This window comes from Marmota monax, unplaced genomic scaffold, assembly GCF_021218885.2.
Source record: "Marmota monax isolate L192 unplaced genomic scaffold, Marmota_monax_Labrador192_F-V1.1 WCK01_AAM20220418_F8-fsc00077, whole genome shotgun sequence".
In the NCBI taxonomy this organism is placed as follows: domain Eukaryota; kingdom Metazoa; phylum Chordata; class Mammalia; order Rodentia; family Sciuridae; genus Marmota; species Marmota monax.
In genome coordinates, this window is record NW_026694610.1 from 8,001,142 (window position 1) to 8,015,133 (window position 13,992).

The 13,992-nt window shown below is 33.7% G+C and overlaps 1 protein-coding gene across 1 annotated transcript; it reads right to left on the reverse strand.

Moving 5' to 3' along the window:
* Window positions 1-12,509: 12,509 nt before the first annotated feature.
* LOC124077780 (nucleophosmin-like) lies at window positions 12,510-13,719 on the reverse strand. The gene has a single exon (XM_046422294.2). It carries the CDS (start codon window positions 13,679-13,681, stop codon window positions 12,818-12,820), a length of 864 nt encoding a protein of 287 aa, XP_046278250.1. The 5' UTR covers window positions 13,682-13,719; the 3' UTR covers window positions 12,510-12,817.
* Window positions 13,720-13,992: the final 273 nt, after the last annotated feature.

The window sequence follows — 13,992 nt, forward strand, 5'->3', positions numbered from 1 at the left end:
CAGTAGAATGCAATTCAATTCATATTGTACAAATAGAGCACAATTTTTCATGTCTCTGGTTGAACACAGAGTCATACTATTCATGTTTTCATACACATACTTAGGATAATGATGGCCATCTCATTTCACTGTCTTTCCTACCCTCCTGCTTCCCCCTTCTCCTCCCTCCCCTTTGCCCTATCTAAAGTTTGTCTATTTCTCCACGTTCTCCCCTGGCATCCCCATTATGAATCAGCATCCTTATATTAAAGAAGACATTCATCACTTGATTTTTTGGGATTGGCCTACTTAGCTTAGTGTGATAGTCTCCAACTCCATCCATTTACCTGCAAATGCCATGATTTTATTCTCTTTTAATGCTGAGTAAAATTTCACTGTGTGTATATACCACATTTTCTTTATCCATTCATTTACTGAAGGGTATCTAAGTTGGATCCATGACTTAACTATTGTGAATTGTGCTGCTGTAAATATTGGGTATTGATTTTGTATCCTGCTTCTTTGCTGAATTCATTTAATTAATTTGAGAAGTTTTCTGATATAGTTTTTTGGATCCTCTAAGTGTAGAATCATGTCATCAGCAAATGATGATAGTTTGAGTTCTTCTTTTCCTATCTGTATCCCTTTAATTTCTTTCATCTGTCTAATTGCTCTGGCTAGAGTTTCAAGGACTATGGTAAATAGAAGTGGTGAAAGAGAACATGCCTGTCTTGTTCCAGTTTTTAGAGGAAATGCTTCCAATTTTTCTCCAATTAGAATGATGTTGGCCTTGGGTGGTTTAGTATAGATAGTTTTTTCAATGTTTAGGTATGTTCCTATAATCCCTTGGTTTTTTTTTTTTTTTTTTTTTTTTTAGTGTGTTGAACATGAAAAGTTGTATTTTGTCAAATGCTTTATCTGCATCAATTGATATAATCATATGATTCTTGTCTTTAATTTAATTGATGTGATGAATTATATTTATTGATTTCCATATGTTGAACCAACCATTCATCCCTGGAATGAAATCCACTCGATCATGGGGCACTATTTTTATAATATGTTTTTGTATGTGATTTACCCCAATTTTATTGAGAAATTATGCGTAAGTGTTCACCAGGGATATTGGTCTAAAATTTTATTCACCAGGGACATTGGTCTAAAATTTTATTTCCTTGATGAGTCTGCCTGCTTTTGGTATCAGGATGATACTAGCTTCGTAGAAAGAATTTGGAAGAATCCCTTCCTTTTCTATTTCATGAAATAATTTGAGGAGCATTGGTATTAATTCTTCTTTGTAGGTTTATAGAACTCCGCTGTGCATTCATCTGGTCCTTTTCTCGGTTGGTAGGCTTTTGATGGCATCTTCTATTTCCTTGTTTAAAATTGATCTGTTTAAATTGTGTATGTCCTTTTGACTCAGTTTGGGTTAATCATATATCTCTAGAAATCTTTCAGTGTCTTCGAGGATTTCTATTTTACTGGAGTATAAATTTTCAAAATAATTTATAATTGTCTTCTGTATTTCAATAGTGTTTGCCCTGATATTTCCTTTCTCATCACAAATTTTAGTAATTTGAGTTTTCTACCTCCTTCTTTTCATTAGAATGACTTTGTTTTGTTTTTGAGACAAAGACTTGCTGAGTTTTTCAGGTTGCCCTCAAATTTGTGATCTTCCTGTCTTAGCCTCTGAGATAACTGGGATTTTAGTGCCACCAACTCTGGCACACTGTTTTGTCTTTATGATCTAGGGTGTCATCCTGGAAAAAAGAAGGACACAAAAAAATCACATCACTTAAAAACGCCATCTCTGTTCCCAAGTTAGCCAAGTTATGGGAATGATGATAGTAAAACTGAACCAGAATGTCCAAATAAATATTGCCTTGAAGGCCACTGACTTTCTTTTACTTGTGATGAGGATCAGGGCAAGTTGATGCTATCTGTAGAAAGCTTCTCTCTTAAATTCATGCCAAGTTCCTTGAGATGCCGACCATACAAAGAAACAAAGCAAACTCAGCTAGTAATTTCACTGCTCTGATAGCCTAACTTGTAAAACTATTCTCCTGTGTTACTGGTGTAAATTTGAGAACACTGCAGAGAGTAAGTGCCACTCACCAGTTGACTGCCAGTGGACAAGGTTCCACAAAGGAGGAAGGTTCTGCTTTCTGAAGAAGTATGATGAGGGATGGAGGAGTTATTTGTCCATCCTGTAACCACTGTTCTTCCTGGAGTCCTAACATGAGGGATGGAGGCACTATTGATGACACAACATGAGGGATATATACTATCCATCCAGTGTGTCAACAATGGATCTTTCCTGTAAATATTTTTTCAATAAACTTTATGTCTCACATATCATTTTTTGATATGCTGGTTTCTCATATGCATGTCTCACTCTTGTAACTGGTCTGTGGACTGTACATCTTCATGAGTAAATATGCATTGCATTGAACAGAATTCTTTAAGTCCTTGGTACATTTTTTTTGAAATTTCATATCATTACTTTTTCTAGTTCTGGTAGTTTTCTTCCTTGTTATTAACGTGACATTATTTTGAACTTCTTAAGTATTCAAAGGTAAGAGAAAGCCAGTAGCATTTGTTACATCTTACTAATAGCAAAGGAATAACCTTCGCTCTTTCAAAAGACAGAAGGTACAGAGATTAGACAATAGCTTTTTTTCCAGAAATAATCCCATGATCTGACATTTATTGCCAGGACAGCTGGCATTGTCTAGTTCCTTATGTCAGGAATATTTTAGCATTTATGTGGCACTTTACATTTTCAAAGTGCTCTTCAATCATTAATAAAACATTTCCTTCCACGTTCCTGTCACAGAGGTCAGTATATCTACCAGTAACTAGAACCACTTAATAACAAATGGTGAAAGAGTTTCTAAAATCCTCTTTGTTTCATGATATTAATTTGAAAACACTATGAACCATGCTTGAAAACCTGAACATTTATTAAATCCATTGACTACATTGCACTAAATTTCATGAATTTACAATAAGGGTGGGTTCCTCTAAATGACACTGTGAAAAGCTTAAAGAGCAATAACTCCTCTTTCAAAAGCAAGCTGCAGTCAATGAAGTCTGATAATAAATATGTGGCAAATGTTCTCAGGACTAAGGGCTATTATATCATTGCAGAGAGAAGAAAATTCTAGAACTTCTATTGTCAGAAATATTTTGCCCAGAACTGAAAAATACCACAGAGAATGATCATAGGTAAAAAAAAATAATAATAATTATATGTGAGAGAGATTGTTGGTTCTCAAGTAACATGAAGGGAGAAATAAGTCACATTTATAACTAGTTAATGTACAATGTCATGCATTATATCCAGATGTTTGTTGACCCTGATATTTGGAGAACATTTATGTTCTTGTTCTCAGGTACCACAAAATACAATTGCTGTTTTTCACAGAAGTAGATCCTTAAGTTTTTGTAATTAGTTCACATTAAGACAATATTTTAATATGTTCAGTTAATTAGAATACATATTGAGAACTAATTTCACATGCTGTGTTTTACTCTTCAGGAGGATTATATATGTCATGTATACATGAGGATTTTATATTTCTTTTGAGCAAAGTGGATCTATGATAAGATGATGGGATTGATTCAGTTGACTCAGAGAAAGGGAGAGAGAGAAAGAATAAAGAAAAAGGAAAAGAGACATTCTAAAATTATTAAAATTAGAAAGGTATGAGATCATAAATAAAGCTGAATGAGTTCAACCTTTGAAAACAGAGAATATACCAGGAGTCTGGAAGAATTTTTGAACTACTAGGAAAAATTTTTAAATTCCTTTATGTTTTCTGTGTGTGATGTAGTTGCCTTAGATTCAATTAATTGCTAGTTTATAGTTTGGATTCATAGTAGCAAGCTTTCCTGGGCATATTTTAGGGTCACAATGTTTGTTCCCAGGACCTTGTGATCAACCCTTTTATAGTCACTCCTGTTGGACGTGAACTGGCTCTGTGACTTTCTTTAACTACTAGAATATGACAAAGGTGATGAGATTTTTCATATGTAATTAAATTCACCAATCAGTTCTATTTAAGATAATCAAAATGGAGATTACCTTGTGTTGGACTGACTTAATCAGTTGAAAGTCCTTAAAATAGGAACAGGGACTTCTCTGAGGGGAGATACTGCCTTTGCTAGCTTGATCAAGTAAGCATTCTTGCCAAGAAATCTTCCGTCCCAATGACCTGTGAGTGACCTCCAGAAACGTCCAGTACTTTCTAAGACCCAAAGATGGCCTATACCAAAGGGTCAGCAGAAATCCAGTGTCCTCAGTCACATACTCACTAGGAAATGACTTCTATCAACAACCTGAGTCATCTTAGAAGCAGATTCTTCTCTTGTTGAGCCTCTGGTTGTGAATGTCATTGGGCTGACCTCCGGAATGCAGCCTATTGAGACCATGAGCAGAGCCAGCTACACTGTCTAGACTGACTTCTGACATATGGGAAATGTGAGATAATAAACATGGCATATAAAACCACAAAGTTAGTGGTTATTGGTAACACAGCCATAGAAAAAACAACCCACATGCTTTTTAGCTATAGAAATTTGTGCAGGGTGTGTCAGAGTTCTAGAAGTCTGAAGAGCTGAGTTTTAGTCTGATATTTAGCATTTTGATCTATATTAACATATGTACTTTTCTGTTGCAGATTGGTTTCTTAAAAGCAAAACCAAAAATGTTAGTTTAAATGAAATCTTTATGATTATTTACCAGTAAAATTCTATTATGGCTCACTTATTAAATATTCAGAAAATGAGTCTGAATGGTTATTTTCTACAACTTTGAGAGCCACATTAAAACTTGGCACTTATCACTTTTGTTAAATTAACACCTTTTACAGATATTGGCAGCATACCTTCAGTGTACGATATTGTGCGCACTAAAAGAACAATGAATGTATAATTAATGGGAAAAAGTATCATTAAATCTGTTATTCAATTTGTACTTAAAATTTGACAATAATAACTTTGGTTCATCTTTTGGAAAAAATAATTTATTGGCATTTTACATTATTTTAGATTTTTAATGCACTGGATAAGCATTTGAATTTTCATTAAGTAAAACCTAACTATGAAAAAATGAATTCTTGAAAATATATTTGACACGAGTCAACTATTTTGTGCACTTTTGTAATTGTCCAGAAAAATGTTAGGGTCTGTAAACAAGTCGGGATGGCGCCTGGCATTTTGCCAGAGGGAGTGGTTTGTGAAGTATCGCCAGTGAGCCATTAAGTGTGGAGATTCCTTATTGGTTGACTGCTGTATCTAGTTTATGTTAATTAAGATAAGCTGTGTGTAATATATATATACCCCTCCTGTCCTACAATAAAGTGCTCCCACTCCTGCTGTATCAATGTACACAAGTTGTTCGTCACCCCCTGGTTATTTTGCCCAGCCAGTGAGGCTGCGGCAGAAAAAATTCTGCATTGTGTGGAAGAGACAACTGCTTCCCAGTCCTAAAAGTCAAGTCTAACCCTGAAAAGGGAGAGCAATTTTCTTCCCTTCTAATGTTAATATCCAGCTATAATATAGTTTAAATTTTAGTAACCAAATTAACAGGGGAGTTTCAGAGTAGAGGATGCACACATCTCATAAATTCACTGGCAGATTTGAAAATGGGTGATGGTAAAAAGTAAACCTACAAGGGTCAGTATCCTATTGGATGGGATGGAGTCCTGTATTTATTCCTGTCAGACTTAATATTTCTATTGATGATCCAGAAAAATAGGTAAAACAGCCCACTAACCACATTTTCACATAAAATTACATTGAAGAAATGTGTGAAGGGAAAAGAGAAATAGTGTAAAACAAATAGACAGTGGCAGGATCACAGCAAATCCCTCTACTTGTTGACAGTGTAAAACTCCAATCATGGAGTTCTTTACACAGTGGCAGCAGAAATGAATGCCAAGGGTGTCGGCCATGATTCCATCAATGTGAGCTGAAATAGGGAAAGGCATATGAGAAGGAAATGTCAGACTATGCCAAAAATGACTCATTATCACACAAAAAGATAAAAACACATACATTTAGGGAGAAACAGAAAACAACAACATCAGTGATTTTTTAGCATGAAAATAAACTTTGAAGGTTTAGACAATGGATTAGTAAAAATTAAGTGCCCTAATGTATGGATCTGTTTGGGTGAGAAAGAGAACCATGAATCAGTCACAACATCATTCCTTATGCCATATGTTTTATATAAATAAAACAATGGCAATTTTCAGATTATGAATAAGAAACCACTTCTAAAAAGTGTACAGAACATTTGGCATAAAGTATGGTTCTTCTCAAAATAGGGTCTTTCTTGGATTTGTTCCTACACTAGAATTTATGTATTGTACTTTTTTTTCCTTGAAAAATTAATAATTGTAATATATATTTTCTCTATTCTTCACAGGTACTTACCCAATGAAGCCATACAACAAGCACTGATCTCTTTCTAATGACACTCCCTCATCCAAGCCCTTCAGTATTCCTCTGAGACAATAGCTTTTCTCTCTCAGGTACTTCAATGTATGAATTGTTGAACAGACTGTGATATGGCTGAAAGCCATCAGCTTTAGAAAGATGGCTGTTTGGAATAAGCCAAGTTCTCCATTTGCCCAACTTTACCATCCTTTGGTAAGTTGCTAAATTTATCCAAACTTCAGCTTCTATAACTGGAAAATGAAAACATTGACACATTAGTCAGTGTTGGGTTGAGACTTGAAAACAATGATGCTAACTGCCAAAGTGTTTAATGTATACCAAAGTAAATAAAACGTGATGACAAATGCATTACATTCTATCCAGCAAAATCACATAAATGGGAGTGAGTCATCAATGGCTGGGCTGTCAATTACTCTTCCAGTATCCAGCACCATCCCATTTTCCTTAACTGCTTCTGTCTACCTTCCATTGCTTATATAAAGTAAGTCATTTTTATCTTCAACTATTCTCAGGCTCCACAATCATACATCTAAAATTTCTAAAAACACATGAGGTGGATATTAGTCTACTACTCTTGATCTCATGCAAAGAAAAAAAAAGACAAAACTGTTATGGGTGAACATTGGCTTTTTTTCTGAGCCTCCTATAGGCTCTGAGGTGCTGTTCTCAAAAGGTAGGTGAAATAACAATATCTTCCTTCACTGGTAAGTAACACTCAGAATATTTAAAGTGCTAAGCCAGATTATTTTTTTTCAGTCTATCAAAAGAAATTTGGGGGGGATGGGGTTGTGGCTCAGTGGTAGAGCACTTGCCTTGAATGTGTGAGGCACTGGGTTGGATTCTCAGCACCACATATAAATAAAAAATAAAGGTCCATCAGCAACTAAAATTAATAAATAAATTTAAAAAAAAGAAATTTGGATTTTCACTTTTTATAGCTTCACTGATAAGTTCCATCAGGATTTTGAAGAACAAGAATGCTAGAAAAGCTTCACTTTATCATCATTGGCTAAAGTACTTCAGTGACTTTTGAAGAGAGGAACAACTTACCTAAAACTCAAAATGAAAGTCTTTCTTTATTAATATTTCAAGAACTTGTCCCAAATTCAGTAATTTACATTCCATCTACACAAAATAATATACTTAATATGAGTTTATTAACTTTGACATCTATTTTCAGGTTTCTCAAAATGATATAACTTCTTTATAATATCTTTACAAGAACTACATTTACCCAAATAAGCTAGTCATGTGCAAAGATAAATGAGCAAAATTAATATTTGCAGAATTATTTTACATAACTTATTATTCCTCAATAAATCTGGTTCCTATATTGTAGCATCTAGATTCTGTCTATATATTGCTTATATTGAGGCAAATTATTGTGATTTACCAAACAGCACTAATTATTTAGGAAATAATATGAAATATAATTGTTGTCATTAATGACAACACCGTGGTTAGTGGTTGGTTGTAGAATCACAGAAATATTGTTAAAGTTGACAAAGAATGAATTGCCTCAAGACTATAAAGAGTGTTATAGGAGCCATGGTGCTGATATCTAAATATTTTTAATGTAAGGGGCTTTATGGAGGTTAATACAAATACAATAGAATTCAAATATTTCTTGTTATTCGTACTTTGTACTAGTTGTAACTGGAAGGTCAACCACGAGAAAACAATAGTAGTTTCAAAATTGAATGCTTGGTTTCTAAATTGAAATTGCAGTTATTCCACTTCCATAAATCTTATTTTAAACATAAGACTTTACCTATTTCTGTAGTTCTTAAAGTACATTATTTGGTGCTGGGGTTGTAGCTCAGTGGAAGAGGCCAAGCCTAGCACAGGGTTTGATTCTCAGCATCAGATGTGAATAAATTGATAAAATACATAAAGGTCCATAGTCAAGTAACAAAATTAAAATTTAGAAAAAGTGCATAATTTGTTCAATTGTTTTTGAAATTGCTGAATAATTTAATATTTGTATATGCTTATGAAACAGGAAAATTATTTCCAATCACTTGTACCTTTTAAAATGAGATATAGAAAACATATTAAAGAAATAGAAAAAAAAATACCTCTAACCATTGTATAGTACTATAAGAAATTAGAGTATACTTTAATGAAATATAGGAACATAAGTGTAAATTACCTTTTTTTTTTTGCTATTTGACTATGTTAATAATTGCTTTGCCCAATGTTGTTTGATAATTCAATCCTAATGTATGCATTTAACTCTATGCTTTCAATGCTAACCCTTTCAGCTGACATTTTAAAAATATTTAGCCCATACCCCCAGTGTTAGGCCTTGATATTTTCCCCATTAAAGAAATTTTTTTATGTATGAATCAAAATTGAGCATTATGAGAAATTATGGAATGATTGACAGTAGTATGGCTTTGCTATTTCTTCTTGTTAATTAATCTCACCAGTTAATTTTAATTTTCCATTGATCTTATCAGTCAATGACATCCAACCTAATTCTGGGTGATTTGTCAGGTTCTGAATTATTTCTTCCTGGTATTTTATGCATACTTGTTTTGTTATTCTCATTTTTCTTCAAACAAAATAAGCCTCTTTATCCTGATATTCTGACTCATTATGATGAAGTCTCAATTGTACAGCAATGTGGCATATTTCCATTAATTGCATTTTCTTCGAACACTGTTTCTGTCACTATAAATCAGTTTTCAGAGGCCGTTTGCTATTTTAAAAAGCTAAGCTTATAATAAAATCAATATTTAAGAATTTAAAATAAAATTGTCCAAGGAAGAATATGAAACCATTCCTTTTGTAGTTTAAAATTCTTTCCAACCATACTAGGCTAGGTAACATATACAAAAATTTTCAATTTGAAATGACCTGGATGTGATGATTCACAGTACAATTAAATATTAAACAGAAATACTAAAAATAATATATTCTTCCATAAGAATCACTTCTTCTATGATATGACCTTTCCTTCTTTTTAAATTCTTCTTTCTTTCCTCTGCCAGCTAATCATGTGACCAAAAAGAGTCACATGTTTGTTGTCAGATTCTTTCTTCCATGTATCTATAAAATCATGTGCGGTGGACTGTGGCTTTGCTTTCAAATTAATGTGATTTTCCTGGAGTAACTCCTGGAATACAGTGGTGTGGAAAAAAATAATAAATGGAAATAAATCAAAAAACTAAGTGAAGCTAGTCACTACATGTAATGAATGTGAGTGCATTTTTCTTTACGTATTACAACATTTTAAATAAATGCAATGGGATTTGCTTTATGCTTTTTGTATGTGTTAACAAGAAATTATTATTTATTTTTGGAAAAAAAGAAGAAAAACTCAATTAAAAATAAAAACTCATTTTGCATGAGCTAAGTATTGTATAGTATTAGATAGTATTACAAAGAGGATTCCCAAACTTAAACTCTACTGAGTAAGACAACTTCTTCCACAGATGAGGAGGAGTTATACAACTTAATTAAAGATTTAGTGGATTCCTAAGCTTTTCTATAAAAGTTTATGTCATTATTATTTTTATTACTTGGAAAAATGCATTTGTTGAAAAAGTACCATGTATCGGATACTACATAACAAACTATTTATGCCATTATATTTTCCATGACAAAAACATTTTTTTTCTGTTGACACCAGGGATTGAACCCAGGGTTGCTTAAACATTGAGCCACATTCCCAACCTTTTCTTTTCTATTTTTTCTTTTTTGAGATCTATCTCTCTAAGTTGCTTATGGCTTTGCTAAGTTGTTGAGGCTGGCTTTGAACTTGCATTCCTCCTGCTTTTGTCCCCTGAGCTGCTGGGATTACAGACGTGTGCCACAGCACACAGCTTCATAAAATAAATATCTAAAAAATATATTTTAAATATAGATGTGTAATAATGAGAAAAAAAAGTTCAAAAATATTGAATTTTTCTTAACTTCGAAATCAATTATTTTGAAAATACATTAGATAAAACATTATTTATATAATGCATCTCAGCAAATTGCATTAGCAACAATGCAAGTATCATAAGATATAATACTAAGAATAAGATCAAATTCCAGTATTTTTATTGTAGTTAGCTTAGATAGACATTGCAATTCAATTTTTAATTATATGGCAGATGTAACCTTAAAAAATTAACAACTCAAATTGAGTAATTAAAATTTTAAAAAGAAAAATAAATAATAAAATATGATTTTATTCTCAGTATTTTTATAAACACAGGAAATTTTGGAAAACAAATTTGATTTATTAACATCAACCACATACAGAGAGTGATATATTTTGTGTATTTAAGTGACCTAGTATTTCGATAAGGATAATCAAAATGAATTTATATGATCTTTCCTAGAATCAGGGGCTGGGATTGTGGCTCAGTAGTAGAACACTCGCCTAGCATGCATGAAGCTCTGGGTTTGATCCTCAGCACCACATAAATGTAAAATAAAGATATTGTGTCCACCTAAAACTTAAAAATAAATATTTCTTTTTTAAAAAGAGAAACACAGTCATACTGTATGAACTGTCACTGTCATATAGTTCTCACCTTCAGGATCTCATCCATTCTGACATTCCAACACCTGCAGTTCTACTGCTGGGATAATCTTCTTATTATTCTACACATTCTCTTTCACCATAAATCAAATACATAGCAATTACTAGCTTTCTTTTAACAAGAATAGAATGTTATAATCTATAAGTTTTTCATAGTAACAGTCAAATATTCTATACTTTTTTTCCATTTATATGTTATTCAACTCTACAGAGATATTATGATTTAGTCAAAATATCAAGTGCATTTGACCATTTGACCCAGCTATTCCTCTCCTTGGAATATACCCAAAGGACTTAAAAACAGCATACTACAGGGACACCACCACATCAATTTTTATAGCAGCACAATTCACAATAGTTAAACTATGGAGCCAACCTAGATGTCCGTCAGTGGATGAATGGATAAAAAAAAATGTGGCATATATAAACAATGGAATTTTACTCAGCATTAAAAAAGAACTAAATCACTGCATTTGCTGGTAAATGGATGGCGTTGAAGAAGATAATGCTAAGTGAAGTTAGCCAATCCCCAAAAAAACAAATGTCAATACCCAATGCTTTCTCTGATATAAGGGCGATAGAGAGGGAAAGCATGGGAGGATTAGATGAATTCTAGGTAGGGAAAGGGGTGGGTGGGAAAGGGAGAATTAGCAAGGGTTGGAGGGCAGGGGATTAGCAAGGATGGTGGAATGTGATGGACATCATTATGCAAAGTACATTTATGAAGATTTGAATTGGGTGTCATCATACATTACATACAAATTGAGATATGAAAAATTGTGCATATATATGTGTATTAAGAATTGTAATGCAAAAAAAGTACATGTATAAAGGCAAAAAAAAAGATCAGTACAACTACACATTTGGAAAATTTCATTATAGACCACAATTTGGCAAACTTCAAGAGACAATCTGGAAATAGTTTAGATTTTTCATCCATATATATTATTTTTCAACCATTAAACTTTTTAGATGGCATAGGAATATCTATACACAATAAAGTGGGCATGACTACTGAAAAACATAATTGTTTACAAACACAGTGATTAGCCTACAAGCTGTAGTTTTCTGAGGGTACAATTCAATGCTGCCATGCATTTACATTCTCACCAGCAATGTATAAGTGTGCAGTTTTTCCAAAGTCAGAATAAAAATGTCTACTTTTAGACTTTCAGATTTCCTTTTGTATCTGTTCCTGTAAGGACTTCAAAATATCTACAGGCTGCGTTTTTGTGTTTGTCTGCCACATCTGTCAATGTTCCTTTAATTCTTAAATAATGCTTTTTATTAGTATATTTTTCTTACTATAGAATGTTGTGTAGTATTTCAAATGTTCTTTACAGTGTTTTCACTATATTTTTTGTTAAAATTTTATCACCATTGTCTTTATTTTTGAGGGGTTTTCCCTTTATCTTTTTCATGTGTTGTTTTGTTTCAGTGTTTATTTTCTATAGTCAACTTATCTTCTCTTAAATGACTTCCTGTATTTAAGTTTTTTTTAGAAAGAAACAGTGCTACTTTATTAAAATACTGAGTTTTATTTCACATGTATATTTTTGTCTCCCCACTATTTCCATGTCTGACCACAACTACTACTATGTCCTATCATAACATTCCATACATACTTAGAAACCAAGCAAAGGGTGGAGTTCCATCTTTAAAAACTAAACAGGCATTTTGGACAACACATTCTTGGCAATAGAATCTTGACAACATTTATCAAACACGGTAGGGAAAGTTCTCACTTTGCATTATAAAAAGGACAGCCAGATATCAACTGTTACAGAAATGAAATAAGACGGAAATTTTTAACAAACTGTTTAAACTATTTTCTTAAAGAGACTTCCTCCACTGCCAGAGATCTTGAATAGCCTCCTGGTCAGTCATCCAGAAGCAGTTCTTCACATAATTGACGAACTTGGCTTCCATTTTGGGAAGAGAACCACCTTTTTCTATACTTGCTTGCATTTTTGCTTTAATGTCTTCTACAGAACTAGGTCCTTTTGGTGTTTTAGGAGTTTTTCCCTGTTTTTTGAAGGATTCTTGACCTTTTGATCTTGGTGTTGTTGGTTTTGAGTCTTTTCCATTCTGGTTCGATTTTTGTGCATTTTTGGCTGGAGTATCTCGTATAGATTTCTTCACTGGAGCTTTTTCTTCAGTTTCCTCATCATCAAAATCATCATCATCATCATCTTCATCATCATCGACATCTTCATCAGCAGCAAGTTTTACTTTTTTCTGGGGAACCTTGCTACCACCTCCAGGGGCAGATCGCTTTCCAGATACACTTAAGAGTTTCACATCCTCCTCCTCTTCATCTTCTGACTCTGCATCTTCCTCCACAGCTACTAAGTGCTGGCCACTAATATGCACAGGCCCTGAACTGCACTTCAACCTTAAGACCACAGGTGGTGTGATTTCAAAGCCCCCAAGGGAAACCGTTGGCTCTACTGACATTTTCAATGTTGCCAGTGTTACTTTAATTGGACTGCCTTCATAATTCATTGCCTCTGCTTCAACAATGTGCAATTCATCCTTTGCACCAGCCCCTAAACTGACCGTTCTTAATGATAACTGGTGCTCATTTTCATCATTATCCACCTTAAAGTGATAATCTTTGTCAGCTTTTAGCTCACAACCAAAAAGGTAGTTCTGGGGCCTCAGGGGGCTCATGTCCATATCCATCGAATCTTCCATGGGGTGGTAGCACGCACTTAGGTGGGAGAGAAGGCGGAAGGAAAATGGGTGGCTGCTCTAAAGGGACATGCAGGACGGAATCACGCCAGTGTATTTAAGTTTTGTGGTGGTCTATCTTCATAAATATGGTTGCTTGTTCAAGAATTTGCATTTATTTGTCTTTTGTTGTTTTGTTTTGTTGTATTATCTAGAGACATGGTCTCCCTGAGTTGCTTAGGGCCTTGATAAATTGCTGAAGCTGGCTTTGAGCTCATAATCCTCCTAATTCAGCCTCCCAAGCCATTGGGATTATTACAAGCATGTGCCACCAC